General features: G+C 35.8%; 1 protein-coding gene across 4 annotated transcripts in view; it reads left to right on the forward strand.

The window, feature by feature from the left end:
* Positions 1-15752, forward strand: part of LOC137403878 (diacylglycerol lipase-alpha-like) — a 47183-nt gene extending 31431 nt beyond the window's left edge. For 2 of the 4 annotated variants that reach the window (XM_068089974.1, XM_068089976.1), the window contains exons 17-20: positions 1948-2149; positions 6723-6860; positions 14192-14327; positions 15225-15752. In XM_068089974.1, the coding sequence (XP_067946075.1) occupies positions 1948-2149; positions 6723-6860; positions 14192-14327; positions 15225-15302 (554 nt within the window). In that variant the 3' untranslated portion in view covers positions 15303-15752. Of the gene's footprint in view, positions 1-1245; positions 2150-6722; positions 6861-14191; positions 14328-15224 lie in introns of those variants that run through there. The other 2 variants (XM_068089977.1, XM_068089978.1) reach the window with 2 other exon arrangements.
* Positions 15753-16059: the final 307 nt, after the last annotated feature.

Raw genomic sequence — 16059 nt, forward strand, 5'->3', positions numbered from 1 at the left:
TATTAGTGTTTTTCAACTGTTCCTAACAAAACTTACAACCTTTTTGAAATCTTTCATCTTTCTATGACTCATTATTTCATTTAAATAACCCGTATAACTCTGTTTTATGTGTAAAACCGTTTTAAAACTGTAGAATTGTGGACCTTGCTCCTAGTACTGACAGTAGACACTCCTACAACGTAAATAATAGGTTTCGGGAACGCGTACATTATAGAGATGTTATACAAACAGTAGAATACATGTAATTGCCTAATCTGTTCCGAGATCGTCTCAAACTCACCTCTTTGGTCCTTCAAAAAGGAAAACAACTAAACCTAACTTTTTAGTTTAATGACTGTACAGTAATTGTAGTATTATTTGTTTGTATCAACAACTTATTCCTTTTTGTTCTTATCCCTTTCACTTGGTTTAGGGTTTGTGATTACGGTAAATTTATGTCAAGTTGAGGGAGCACACACCCCTTCAATGTCCATTTAAATCGATTTTTTTCCTTTTTTTCCGCACATCAAGGTCTATGCTGCAAAGACAAAAATAATGTATGTCTAAAATATAGTAAAACAAAAAATATATATTTGCAATCGTAAGAGTGGTGTCGGTCCATCTGCCATTTTTCCGAAGGTAGGATTAGTGGTTAAGATAAAATATTGATTTTAATGAGACTTCAATTCGTAATATTGAGCCTGATAGACCGACACTCTAACACCTGCACGAATCGGTTGCCTTTAGTTATTTTTAAATAATCGTGCAGCTACTTATTCTCTGCGCTTCATCAGCACACCTGACAATCTCTTACAGCGAACTATGCTGTCAGGGTACTAGCATACATATAATACATATGTAATAGTATAATATTGTAGTATATATAATAGTGAGAGTCATGTACCTCGTTTTCTCTTCAAAGTGCGGTCAGAGAGAAAGTTGTAATTTGAAGGCCAACTATGGGGCTCTCTTTATTCAAATTCAATTTGAGAACTTGCACTGACATTTTACATTATATGGACTTTCTTACATAGTACGGTGCAAAGACTGCACATATTCTTTCAGTTGAGTGGAATTTACATTATAGGAGGCTTACGTTATAGGAGGCTTACGTTATAGGAGGCTTATGTTATAGGAGGCTTATGTTATAGGAGGCTTACGTTATAGGAGGCTTATGTTATAGGAGTGTCTATTGTATTTGTCTCCTCTGCATGCACATCTTTTGGTGTATCTCTTATTTGTTTTCATACATGTTGTATCTTACAGCAGGTGCTTGCAGTGAGACTGTTCAAGTCAGTCCCTGCTAATCTATGTGGTAACACTATCTCTCTAATCCGTAACCAGGTGTTTTTCTCATTTCTTTGCTAATTGATTGGGGTGTTTGTTTGACTCGCTTTTAATCAGCTGTCATGCATGCAAACTATTGTTCCTCTCTGCACGGATTTCTAGCATTTGTCTATTCTAATGAACTTGATCTCTTCAAGAACTTGATCTCTCCAAACTGATTAGATTTTTGAGTTTTCATGTTCTATACTTGCTCAACCGTATGCTTTTTCTGAGGCATTTCTTTAAAACATTTGTTCTGTACTTTACAAATTAATGCCAATTATTACATCCATTTATGTACTCTGGTTGTATTTCACTTTTCCTCTATTTTGCCATATTCTACGCTCTGTTTAATCGACTAGCACTAGTCAACGATTTTGCAGTTTTGCATTTTTCTTTTCTGAATTGATAATCATTTTTACATCAAAAAATGATCCAGTTTTGACTGGTAAGTGTCTAATAAAACTTTTATAACTCATTACATAGAAAATTACATATATTATTATTACTGAGAATATTCAGGTGCTTATAACTAATCATTTCATATAAATATAGTTATTGAGTGTGATTTGACACAAGCTGTTTTGTGGTATGCCTTATAAGAACTTTGTTATCTTGAGTCATCTTGTTGGATGGCTAAAGATTTTAGTTGGGAGGATGCGTGCCCTAGTGAGGCCGATACAGCTCTACAAAAGCTTGTCATCAAAGATGAAGCCGAACCTCCTGTTGCTGTTCCCAATGGCGGCATAGCTGCACCAAAACAGTGGCACCCAGCTCCTCTTGCCTCCCTGGAAGACCTGCTGTCAATTCGCAGGAGTAGATCTAGCGTGAGCTCCAACAAAGGGTGGGTTCTGTCATTCCACGTCTCGGCTGTTTTCTTAAAAGAGTTTGATTAAAGAATACAGGAACAAGTTTTTTTATATTCTGGCTTGTCAGGATCAAATTTTGGTTTGCTTGTGTCTGTATTCAAGTACTGACAGCATTTCAACTGCTGCCGATGGAATATTTCCTATTTCCTAAAAAACTAAATAGATTAGTAGTGTGTCTACATCAAATTCGGCTAAAAATTGGAAATTTTGTATGCTCTGGATTTATGATATTTCGATAAATTTTACTCGAATAGAATCATAATCCAATAAAACAAACTTTACTGATTTTCAAAATACCGCAAAAGCAATGGTACAGTACTAAACATATCATAGCCATGCATGATGCAGTAAAATTGCGTTGCATACTTTTACTACTGCTCAGTACACAGTATGCATGCAGTCCGTACGACTATTTTCTAGTGCGCAGTAAGAAGCATTGGTGCAGTAGCGCTATTACTAGTAGCGCTATTACTAGTAGCGCTATTACTAGTAGCGCTATTACTAGTAGCGCTATTACTAGTAGCGCTATTAGTAGTAGCGCTATTAGTAGTAGCGCTATTAGTAGTAGCGCTATTAGTAGTAGCGCTATTAGTAGTAGCGCTATTACTGGCGGCGCTATTACTGGCGGCGCTATTACTGGCGGCGCTATTACTGGCGGCGCTATTACTGGCGGCGCTATTACTGGCGGCGCTATTACTGGCGGCGCTATTACTGGCGGCGCTATTACTGGCGGCGCTGTTACTGGCGGCGCTGTTACTGGCGGCGCTGTTACTGGCGGCGCTGTTACTGGCGGCGCTGTTACTGGCGGCGCTGTTACTGGCGGCGCTGTTACTGGCGGCGCTGTTACTGGCGGCGCTGTTACTGGCGGCGCTGTTACTGGCGGCGCTGTTACTGGCGGCGCTGTTACTGGCGGCGCTGTTACTGGCGGCGCTGTTACTGGCGGCGCTGTTACTGGCGGCGCTGTTACTGGCGGCGCTGTTACTGGCGGCGCTGTTACTGGCGGCGCTGTTACTGGCGGCGCTGTTACTGGCGGCGCTATTACTGGCGGCGCTATTACTGGTAACGCTATTACTGGTAACGCTATTACTGGTAACGCTATTACTACTAATAGCGTTATTAGTAACGCTATTACTAGTAACGCTATTACTAGTAACGCTATTACTAGTAACGCTATTACTAGTAACGCTATTACTAGTAACGCTATTACTAGTAACGCTATTACTAGTAGCGCTATTACTAGTAGCGCTATTACTAGTAGCGCTATTACTAGTAACGCTATTACTAGTAACGCTATTACTAGTAACGCTATTACTAGTAACGCTATTACTAGTAACGCTATTACTAGTAACGCTATTACTAGTAGCGCTATTACTAGTAACGCTATTACTAGTAACGCTATTACTAGTAACGCTATTACTAGTAACGCTATTACTAGTAACGCTATTACTAGTAACGCTATTACTAGTAACGCTATTACTAGTAACGCTATTACTAGTAACGCTATTACTAGTAACGCTATTACTAGTAACGCTATTACTAGTAACGCTATTACTAGTAACGCTATTACTAGTAACGCTATTACTAGTAACGCTATTACTAGTAACGCTATTACTAGTAACGCTATTACTAGTAACGCTATTACTAGTAACGCTATTACTAGTAACGCTATTACTAGTAACGCTATTACTAGTAACGCTATTACTAGTAACGCTATTACTAGTAACGCTATTACTAGTAACGCTATTACTAGTAACGCTATTACTAGTAACGCTATTACTAGTAACGCTATTACTAGTAACGCTATTACTAGTAACGCTATTACTAGTAACGCTATTACTAGTAACGCTATTACTAGTAACGCTATTACTAGTAACGCTATTACTAGTAACGCTATTACTAGTAACGCTATTACTAGTAACGCTATTACTAGTAACGCTATTACTAGTAACGCTATTACTAGTAACGCTATTACTAGTAACGCTATTACTAGTAACGCTATTACTAGTAACGCTATTACTAGTAACGCTATTACTAGTAACGCTATTACTAGTAACGCTATTACTAGTAACGCTATTACTAGTAACGCTATTACTAGTAACGCTATTACTAGTAACGCTATTACTAGTAACGCTATTACTAGTAACGCTATTACTAGTAACGCTATTACTAGTAACGCTATTACTAGTAACGCTATTACTAGTAACGCTATTACTAGTAACGCTATTACTAGTAACGCTATTACTAGTAACGCTATTACTAGTAACGCTATTACTAGTAACGCTATTACTAGTAACGCTATTACTAGTAACGCTATTACTAGTAACGCTATTACTAGTAACGCTATTACTAGTAACGCTATTACTAGTAACGCTATTACTAGTAACGCTATTACTAGTAACGCTATTACTAGTAACGCTATTACTAGTAACGCTATTACTAGTAACGCTATTACTAGTAACGCTATTACTAGTAACGCTATTACTAGTAACGCTATTACTAGTAACGCTATTACTAGTAACGCTATTACTAGTAACGCTATTACTAGTAACGCTATTACTAGTAACGCTATTACTAGTAACGCTATTAATAGTAACGCTATTAATAGTAACGCTATTAATAGTAGTAATAAGCAAGTACATGTATTGAGTTGATTCTGACACAACCACAGCACATTTGCAAGTTATGGATGCTCTCAAACTCGGGTATGAGTGGGCAAACAAGTTGATCACAATGCGCAAGTTTTATATGGTTGGAATGAAAATCTATTATAGTTTTAACATATAATGGTGATGTGACTACAATACCAAGACCCCTATTTCATCGGAATGGTTCTAATGCCTCACTCCCTATTCCAAAATTTTATCAGAATTAGAGCACAAGTTCATGAGCTTGCTAAACAAAGCATCTGATAATTTTGTATTATGCAATATGACGCTTGGAAAGCCAGAATTGGAAAGCCAGAATTGGAAAGCCAGAATTGGAAAGCCAGAATTGGAAAGCCAGAATTGGAAAGCCATGCTAATGTGTAGTTGGAGTGCTCATGTAGTTTCAGTTATTAAAAAATGCAGAACTTTAAAACTCGCAGAATGCATGAACTACAGGGTTTCAGGTGATGCGTCATGGAAGTAAATGCACATTGGGCAATTTGTAGTTGAAGCTCAGTTGCACTAGCAGTAAATGTCTACTGCGCATTAGAAAATTTTAATGTACTGCAAAATTACCACTCACTGCACTGCGATGATGCTGTGCAGTTTTAATTTTTAATGCGTCGCAACCCAGACTTACTTGTAATGATAGACAGTAGCAGTAACATACTATTGCCTGTAATAATATACAGGCATGCTTACTACTGCTTCCCTAATACATTTGGTTAGTTATAACTCTGTTGGTAGTAAAGTTAGCTTTTGAAGGAAATAAAGTGTTGCACAATTCTTGGATAAGAAAAGTAATTAGGTATTGGCGACAACAACGTTTGAGTTAGCCTCGTTGATTAGCCTGCCCTCCTGCTCATGTTCAAAAATAATGAACGATTGTAAATTATTGCACAAAAGACACTAAATGCATGAACTTTGCAGCAATCACACCTCCTTTAAGTACCCGGTCTCAGTTATGGAAGCAAATCTCACTATTGACCTTGTCAACTGATGTGTAGCGGTGGAAGCGAAAGTCATTTCCATTATACAATCAATGATCTATTAAATGAACCATAAGTAATATGGTTTGTACATATATCTTTGTGTATATGATTTGCTACTGTGTGTTCAATGCTGTATTGAAGCTCTCGCAGCATTGATTGCCGTCTGCATAGGTAAGTTTGCTATTCTTGTCTATCAGTGTATTTCATGTCTCTGTTGTTGATAACTTTACATTAGCCATGCTCTAACAATACTTCTTTACCCCAGAGGTTGCTTCATTTCTATTATTAGTAACTTAGCTAGAGATACACATGTGAGCTCAAGTCATCTGAGTTCATGACTGGTGCTAAATGTCTTGCATAAGTACTTTTACTAGCAGTGATTAAATGTTCAATCTCTTTGCTTTTTCATTTTTGCTTCATTTTCCTTTTTTACTAGGTCGTTGTTGCTCTTTTATTCATGTCTTCAATAGAACATACATACGTGTGCGTGCGTGTGTTCTACACATATATGTATGCATTCTACACATATATGTATGGGTTCTACACATATATGTATGCGTTCTACACATGTATGTATGCGTTCTACACACATTTGTGTATGTTCTACATACATGTTTGTTGTAGTATGCGCACAATGTGCCTAAATACGTACAGTACACTGAGTTTTTGTGTCATATTGTGTAATCGCCATTAAAGGGTGCTCCTCAGGCTATGTATTAAGCTGGACTCACTGCAACTTTTTTTATATCATTGTTTTAAGTAAAAGCTGTAAGTTGTGTTAAAAATTGGTTATAGACCAGGCTTGTGCGGTAAACACTAACCTGCAGTAGTCGATAAAATGCTTCAATGTCTGAGGAGTGTGGTAATAGAGCAGTAGTGCATGAGGTAACCAGTTACAGTTTGCTCTTCAGCCTATCAGAATCTCCAGAAAGATTCATTTTGCCGAGACGAGTGAAATCAACGAGTCATTTGCTACTGAATAGCCTCTCCCCTCTAGCTTGTACAGCAAAAGGCAGCAACAGCACAGAGTTACCTCACTCACAGTTCAGGTTAGCGCTTTGGTTTGCTTGAGTCTGCTTCACTGAAAATTCTACACACACACATATATATATATATATATATATATATATATATATATATATATATATATATATATATATATATATATACTTACACTAGCGGAATTACCAGCGTTGCATGAATATTAAAAATCAGCTTATAAACAGTGACAGGTAATGTAGTTGCTAGCCACTTGCCATTAGCCTGGCACATTGCCAATGGCTAATTTGGGCGAGCTGGTAATTTAAACTTCCTAATAAAAGCCGTGAGAGCAAGCTTTAGTGACATTGTGCCATTATGCGTATTTTAACTTAGATAATCACTCAGAATTCAATGCATCTCCGTAGCTTAATTGGTAAGATATTTACCTGGCACATGGGAGGCTCCGAGATCAAATCCAGCATGAAAGTGACATTTCCTTCCAAGATTATAATAGCTATAGCCGGACAAACTGCAGTACACACACAAACTTTTTCACCCCAGCCATACGACAGTTTTTCCGCCATACAATATCAACAAAAATTTCTCTCAACATTCAAATGTGGCAGTTGGTGTGCTGACTACGTCGGAATAAAAAAGATGCTGATATGCTGTTTGCCGTAATCTCTCTCACAACGCATGAAAGAGATAAGATGCTTGCCCCCCTTCCCAGTTCCCATTCTTTGTGTTTCGTGAATGCTTGACATTGCGAAAGTGAAACAAAAATTAATGAAAAGTAAGCGAAAGTTTAATATGTATTTTAGCATTTAATATAATATTTATTGACCTTAGGTCGTTATACATATATAACTTCATATAACTACATCTATAACTTTAATTCGTTAGCGATGGGTCGTTAGCGATGGGTTGTTAGCGATGGGTTGTTAGCGATGGGTCCGTTAGCGATGGTTTGATAACGACGTGAAAGGAAGAAGTAAGAACATGATCACTGTGACAACAAAGCTATTGTTACTAGGTTAACGATAGTTAACTATAAGTTAAATATAGTTAATAAGGTTAATACGTATACTATTTAGTTACTAATTTTTAGTAAGCACAGTACATATATAAAAGTTTTTACCAAGAGGTGTTTGCATTAGACAATTTCAATAGGCTTCTATACGACAAATATATATACAGTCAAACATGGATAACTCGGCCACGGATAGCTCGAAAACATGGTTAATTCGAACAGTTTCTTTGGTCCGTTCCCACGTAATGATAAATTGCTATAGATAACTCGAACTCAACACTGTTAATTCAAACTGTTTTTTTGCCCAACGGCTACCGAAACGGTTGTTATCGCCTTAGAAAATCACTTTATTCAAAGCCATAGAGGTAAACCTCATATTTTCGTAATTCATAAGCGTTGTTATTACCACCATCGGCAAAATAATTTTGTCAACGACTTTTCTAAAGGTTTGGTCAAATTTGATTTACACTGCTATACGATTAATAGCACGGGCTTGCCGGGTCACGCGCCCAAGGATTTTCGCCACGCACATACAAAACAAAAACAGCGTGTTGTTTTGTATGTGCGTGGCGAAAATCCTTGAGTGCGTGACCCGGCTAGCCCGTGACGAATAGTTTTCCGACGTTGATTCCGTGTTGAATCAACGTCGGAATGTTGAATGTTTAAAACGTCTTAAAATTGTTTTTACTAAACGTATACGTTGTCTTAGCTAAAAAAAACTATTCATCGTTTGACCTAAACACAGAATACGTGTGTACATTCAATAAGTATCCATTCAAAAAGCGTGAGTGATATACAATGTACCGTTAAACCTCGTAAAACTTTTAATTGAACTGCCTCGGAGTGTTGCTCTTAACGAATCCCAGGTAAAGTAAGGGATTTTTCTTTGGTAACTTTTTCTTGAAGTTGCATAAACTTCAAGAAAAGTCGGCAAAATTGATCGTGGGTAAAACGCTCAAAAGAAAAAGATGTCTTTTCTTTTGAGCATTTCAACAACGATCAAGTTTTGCCAATGTCAATCTAAAAAAACGTCCTGGCAATAACATCACCTCAAACAACAAACCAATCTCAAGTGATAGAAAAATCTCTATACTTTTTGATAAAAACGTTTTAAACTTTACATTAGAAGTATTTAATTTGAAACAAGCCATTTGTGCTTTTGATTTATATTATAGTTTGTATATGTACATGTATCTACTAATAAATAAGTAAATACATGGACTTGTGACAGTGCTCTGATAACTTGAACGCTCTGATAATTCGAACACTTTTGCTCGGTCCCGTGAAGTTCGAGTTATCCATGTTTGACTGTATATATATATACTCAGTATAATATATATATATATATATATATATATATATATATATATATATATATATATATATATATATATATATATATAAAATTCGCTTTACCCGAAAAAGTGCAAAATTTATCTTCCCAAGATCCTGACGAACTATTTAAAAAAATACAACGACAGCCTCTATTTGAACGCCACCTCCAATTGACCGCCACTATAGAAGAAGGGTTGAAAAATGAAGCACCATGGCATATATATATATATGGAGTATATACATGTATATAAAAAAAAAATTTATTTATAATATATACATATATATATGTATTTATATATATAGACATATATATATATATAGACATATATATATATATATTCCAATGTAGCGTGTTAAAGCTGCCAGATAGTGCTCAATGAGTGGTCAGAGCTTAAATATAAAATTTATTCATGTAAAACCTTAGATTAAAAACAACTTCATTACTATTAGTTTCATGTCTGTTACGCAGACAATCATCAGATAAAATTGTTTTGGTCCAACCGAGTTATATATGTAAGAGAGGTGTAATTACTATAACGACTGATAGCTATGTAATTGCATTTCGTAGTGTGTATTTAGTAGAATGTCGGCATGTGGAAGCTAGCTCGTTACGCTTGTTGAGTGAGCTCATTTCTGGTTTTGTGAGGATGATGTACTTTTCTGATATGCACAGGTTACAACGCTTGGTGGCTGGGTCGTATGGCCTTGCGTGTTGAACGATTTTCCATTTAATTGTATACGGTGTGTTCAGGCCTTTTAGCTGCCAGATGTAGTTACTAAGCTCTGTGGCAGATTGCTTGTCCTGGTACCTGAAAGATGATATGTGGCCGCTGAGTCGTGTCTTAAAGGTATTTTCTGTGAGGCCAATATAACTTTCTGTAGGTTTGCTACCGTCGTCTGCGGTGACTACAGCTTGGTAAATGAGCGACTTGCTAAGACAGTTTCCTTCGAGAGGGCATTCATTTGGTGCGCGACAGTTGCATGTTTTGTTGTTTGCTGGGTGCGTCGAGGCGTTGTTCAAGAGCTTCTTATTGTGACTGTTGATGGTTTGTTTGATGTTAGGCATGCAGCTGTAGCCAATCTTTGTGTTGTTTCTATTAAATAGCTTTCTTAGAGGGTGATTGCTCGGAAAAGATTTATTTAATATTTTGATGAATGTCTGGCCGATGTTATTTGCCACGTTTCTGCTATATGGTGGGTTGAACCATGTGATTTTTCTTCGTCGCCTGTGTTGTTTAGTTGGTGTAGTGGTCTCATGGGGTGCGAATTTCAGCTGGTGTGTATATCCGCTTGCTGTCAATGCCTGCTGGTATGGTGGTGCTGCTCGGTTGAACTCATTAGCATCGGATGAGATTGCTGATAGTCGGTGGTTGATTGCTTGAGGTAGCTGCTTTATAATGCAGGGTGGGTGGTTGGATTGAGTGTGGATGTATGACGGGATGTTATTGGGTTTGTTGTACGGTGAGTATTTCCCAGTTGTTAGGTCGAAGGTGACATCTAGGAAGTGTGTCACTTTTTTGTTGGTTTCGGCTGTGATGTTTAGTCCGTGCTTCTTGAATATAAGGCAGAGGTCTTTTTTTATTTTTTCGGCTTGGCGGGGTGTAGATCCTGTTACTGCTAAACCGTCAACGAAGCATAGCATCAACCTAGGACTGTATAGAGATGAGTAGAGCTTAGTAACTACATCTGGCAGCTAAAAGGCCTGAACACACCGTATACAATTAAATGGAAAATCGTTCAACACGCAAGGCCATACGACCCAGCCACCAAGCGTTGTAACCTGTGCATATCAGAAAAGTACATCATCCTCACAAAACCAGAAATGAGCTCACTCAACAAGCGTAACGAGCTAGCTTCCACATGCCGACATTCTACTAAATACACACTACGAAATGCAATTACATAGCTATCAGTCGTTATAGCAATTACACGTCTCTTACATATATAACTCAGTTGGACCAAAACAATTTTATCTGATGATTGTCTGCGTAACAGACATGAAACTAATAGTAATGAAGTTGTTTTTAATCTAAGGTTTTACATGAATAAATTTTATATATATATATATATATATATATAGACATATATATATATGTATAGATTATAGATAAATTTTTTTTTTATATGTATATTGTAAAACCTCTAATTGAATGCCATGGTGCTTTATTTTTCAACCCTTCTTTTATAGTGGCGGTCAATTGGAGATGGCGTTCAAATAGAGGCTGGCGTTGTATTTTTTAAATGGCTCGTCAGAATTTTAGGAAGATAAATTTTGCCCTTTTTCGGGTAAAGCGAATTTTTCTGTGGCGCGATATGAAACCTTTAGCATGCAATAAATCTGCTAACTTACATTACATCTAACTTGTCAAAGATCTCTAAATAAATATGCATTGGGAAGCCGAGAAATATCTCTAACAGTTTTTATCTATTGCTTGCAATTAATCTGCGATGATATTATAGCCTGTGCCTTGTTTGCAATTTGTTATAGCTTTTAGTTTTTTATTTCAATCTAAATTTGAAGGCATATTTATATTTTATAACTATACTAGCTGTACCACCCGGCGTTGCCCGTGTAATAAAAAAGTCTGGACAGAAAATTTATTTGTATTTAATATAAAACAGCACTTACCATTCTAACTTTCTAACTACATATCATGAGAGATGTGTTTTGTGTAGTTGAAATAAATTAAGAAAAATAAAAATAACTGTAACAATTTTAAAACTTTGTCAAACAACTGAAACTTTCAAGCTATTAGCCTGGCATATTGCCAATGGAAAATTGCAGTAAGCTGCTAGGCTTCTAATGACGGTACTCCATGACATTGTATTAGCATTGTTGTCCAGCTGCAGTTATTCTAATAATAGCTATAGCTGGAATGCAGACAGACATACGACACACGGACGACATACTTTCAGAAATATATATACCGTATATAGACTATATGAATGTCTGGCATTGCCCAGGTAATACAATTTGAAGGTGGCGGGAGGTTTTGGAGGTGAAATTTCAATTTATTTCAACTACACAAAACACTTTTCTTATGATTTGTAGTTTGAAAATTAGAATGGCAAATGTTGTTTTATGTTAAATACAAATCAATTTTCTGACCAAAGACTTTTGATTACTCGGGCAACGCCGGGTAGCACAGCTAGTCTATATATATATATATATATTTTGCAAAGTCTGTCTGTCATTCCGGCTATAGATATAGCTATAAGTCCATGCTGATTATTTTACCGCTGCGGCCACGCGTTACGACGCCCCTGTTAAAAAATATTTTTCGTAAGGTTCAATTACTATATCTGGGGTCAAGGCCAATTCTTCTCCCGCGGACAATTACATTGCCTTAGTGGGAAGAGCCCCGTAGAGTAGGAGTGTCTCCGTATTCAAAGTTTTGATGGATAACTTCTGGTGAAACAGTAACCTTTTTTATACGCGCGCGCACACACACACACACTTCTATGCAAAAATTATTATTATAATTCTACATATTCACGATTTTTATTTTGTTTTCTCAGTTTGTATTAATTGTATCATTACCGAATCATCTTTTATTGTAATCGTAGCAAAACCGACTTAGTTCAGCTATTACATGGTAATTATTTCACATTTACATATAAACCTTTTTATAGTCGTTTTATTTTTTAAAATTTATTTGACCTGCACGAAACATTTTCCTCATAATGTGAGAAAATATTAGTTTAAAAGTTGTTTGACAAAGTTTGAAAAGCTTTACAGTTGTTTTTATTTTCTCTTTTGATTATTTCAACCACACAAAACACTTTACTCATGATATGTAGTTTGAAAGTTAGAATGGCAAATGTTATTATATGTTAAATACAAATCGATTTTCAAATGCTACAAATATATATATTCATGAACAAGTGACATAATCAAACCATACTTATTTTACATGCAGAAACAAAAAATAATGTTTCTAAAACAAGAATGTTTGCTTGGATTGCTGCATTCTGATTGTTGCTTTCGATGGAACAAGCATATTCTTTTTGTTCAGTACCTTCAGCAATGTTTTCTGACCTCAACTCTTCTTCTGCACTGCTGAACTAGTCGATATTAGCGTCCAAACAATTTTTTGGCCGAGCAAAACTTTCACTCGTTGCATTTAGCACAAATGCAGCGCGCAAAGGTTTTGCTTGCTAAATGTAATCTTTGGCTCAAAACTTGCAAACTGTTTTTTATATATGTACATCAAAGTATTGGGACTGCGTTAAACAAGGAACTACTATTAGCCCGAGACTGTTATTGATATAAACGATTCATTATTAATACGGTTTTGTGGACACTTTTCTACTGATCAATTGGCATTATGAGCTCATAAAATCAAATAATGTCCAAGTGGCGGTCAATTGGAGGTGGCGTTCAAATAAAGGAGGCATTCAGTTAAGAGGTTTTACGATATATATAAGCAGTCCATAACCATTTTTATAGAAAAATGTTTGACATATATGTTGCTACAAAAGAATTAGGTAGAAAACACAATTCCAATGGTCACAAATTTATTATTCAACTCATGAGTAGCTTTGTCAAATGGATGCTAAACATTCCCTCAACTTTTAAAACTGAGAAGCAAATTTAATCCAACAGTTTGGAAGTCTGTGACTCTCGAATGTAAAGAACAACTTACCTCAAGGGAGCATGAATACTTTTTATAAAGGCTTACAACTCCCTTCATTATCAAAATTTGTTTTTGGTTTTAAAACAATCGATAATTATTCTGTTTGTTACGAGCAGCTGAATATTGTTCACATCAGTACACTGAATTAAACTATGTTATTCTTTGACAACGCCACTTGCTAGTGCTTGTCAAACATGAAACGAACATGGATGTGCACGACTTCCTACCACAGATATAAATTGTCTGTCTATCGGTTTTTATATAGCTTTTTTATATAGAACAAAGTTTTAAACAGTGATTTAGATTGTGTTTTGTTTTACATGCAATGGTGTACATTGTACAAATAGATTACATTTATGTGTAAAATGACATCATGTGATACATACTTGTATTCCAGCACATGTGATACAAACGCATCAAGCTGTTCACACGAGGCTTTGCAAGAGGCGCATCTAAATAAGGCATCCAATTTCAACTGCCTTGATATACCCATTGAACAAGACTACTTCGCTCACATTGGCCATGGCAATCAGGTAAAATATGCACTTGCTTGTAAGTTCCTTTGTTATGACTGTTTCTTCTACCATTTTTCATTTAAACTTCAGAGTATTTTTCAGTGCAAATACTCTAACAATCGTCAGCGCAATCAACTTGATTGATTTCAATAACAATAGATTGAAAACAAAATTAGGGTTGCAGTGTCTGGTCACAACTATCGCTGGCAGCATCGATTCTTATTTCTTTTGACTTATTTTTGATTATTAATTCCCTTTGACTAATAGTTTTGGTTTCAAGTTTGAAACAAGCTACTCAATTATCTTACTAGAGTCGAACTTCGACAAACTTAACTCATTCCAGTTTGTTTTGCATGTTGAAATCATAATATATCGGAACTGCTATTTTCATATGAAAACATAATATTTTATTAAATTTGCTTTAAAGCTCAAAAACCACAGCTTTAAAACTATTTTATATAAAAAACTCCACTTAGGAGACATGCAAATGGAATTTTATACTCAGCGATGCATAGGTTTGGTAGTAAAGTGAGCTATAAAAATGTGTGGAATAACTTTAACATACCCTAGATATTATTTGAAGTAGAGAAGTTTATTTATGAAGCTTTTATCATTTTTTGTAATAATTTTATGTTCTACCAGCTGTTTAGTTTTACTTACAAAACTTGAATGTAACAAGAAATTTAGTGCTGAAAATTACCTCAGATGTTGGAAATTACTTTGTATGTTAAAAATTGCTTCGTGTTAAAATATTTTGCTCAAAATCTATTCTGTGTGTCAGATGGTTTGGTTGTAAAAGCCGCCATGGTCAAAAATTTGACTGAATTACAGTTTGGATGCATTTAGTGTCAGGATGTATTTTGAGTTGAAGACGCAAAAATTGGCTGGTTACCTTCAGATGACCTCTACTTTTAGGTGGAGTATAATAATACAGACCCAGGGAATGCTTCTGCCTGTTTTTACAATGCTCAGCCAGCTAAATCATCAGATTAAATCAGTATTATTGAAATATCATGAAGCTATTTTTAGATATATATATATAGACTATTACATTCACAACTAAATAATCGTACTGTTGATCTCAAAGATGCTTTATATTTTCCAGCCGTTACTTGGTATCGTATGTGTGTCTTCAGTTTCTTTTAAGTTTGAATCCTTATTTAGTCATTAGTCTCTGTTACAAGTCAGAAATAGTTTTGTGTTGCTGTGACAGACAGATAAGTTAGGGTAGTATATAAACTGTCACAAAGTTAAGAGAGTATTTATTGCATACATTCCCATAAAAAAGTATTTTTAAACAGCGCACAATCTCTAATTAAAACACCTGCTAACTTTTGTTTTTCAGGTTTATGATAACATTTTTTACCATATCTATTCTGATAATCAAAGCAAATAAATCATTTTTACTTCATTGTTTTCTTTCAAAAATAAAGTTTTTCATCTAAGAAACACTGTTACGCTGTAACAAGGATTTTTGTTAGTGTAGCTGTGCTGTCTGATCTCCTATTTGCTATCTCGTCTCGCTTTCTTGACGATGTGCACACCAAGGACTGTTAGTTAATTTGTTTTATGAATATTTATGTGCAAGAGAACAAGATTTCATCTACCTCGACTCAATAGATTCTACTAATTGCTTACTTGCAACAAATACGATGAAGTACATTGAGATGTTGACTAACATTACATTGAAGTTGTCTTACCTTCCTACACGGAAGGTTGCATTGTGTAGGGAGCACTCTTTCGCAAACTT

Source organism: Watersipora subatra, chromosome 9, assembly GCF_963576615.1.
Source record: "Watersipora subatra chromosome 9, tzWatSuba1.1, whole genome shotgun sequence".
Taxonomy (NCBI): domain Eukaryota; kingdom Metazoa; phylum Bryozoa; class Gymnolaemata; order Cheilostomatida; family Watersiporidae; genus Watersipora; species Watersipora subatra.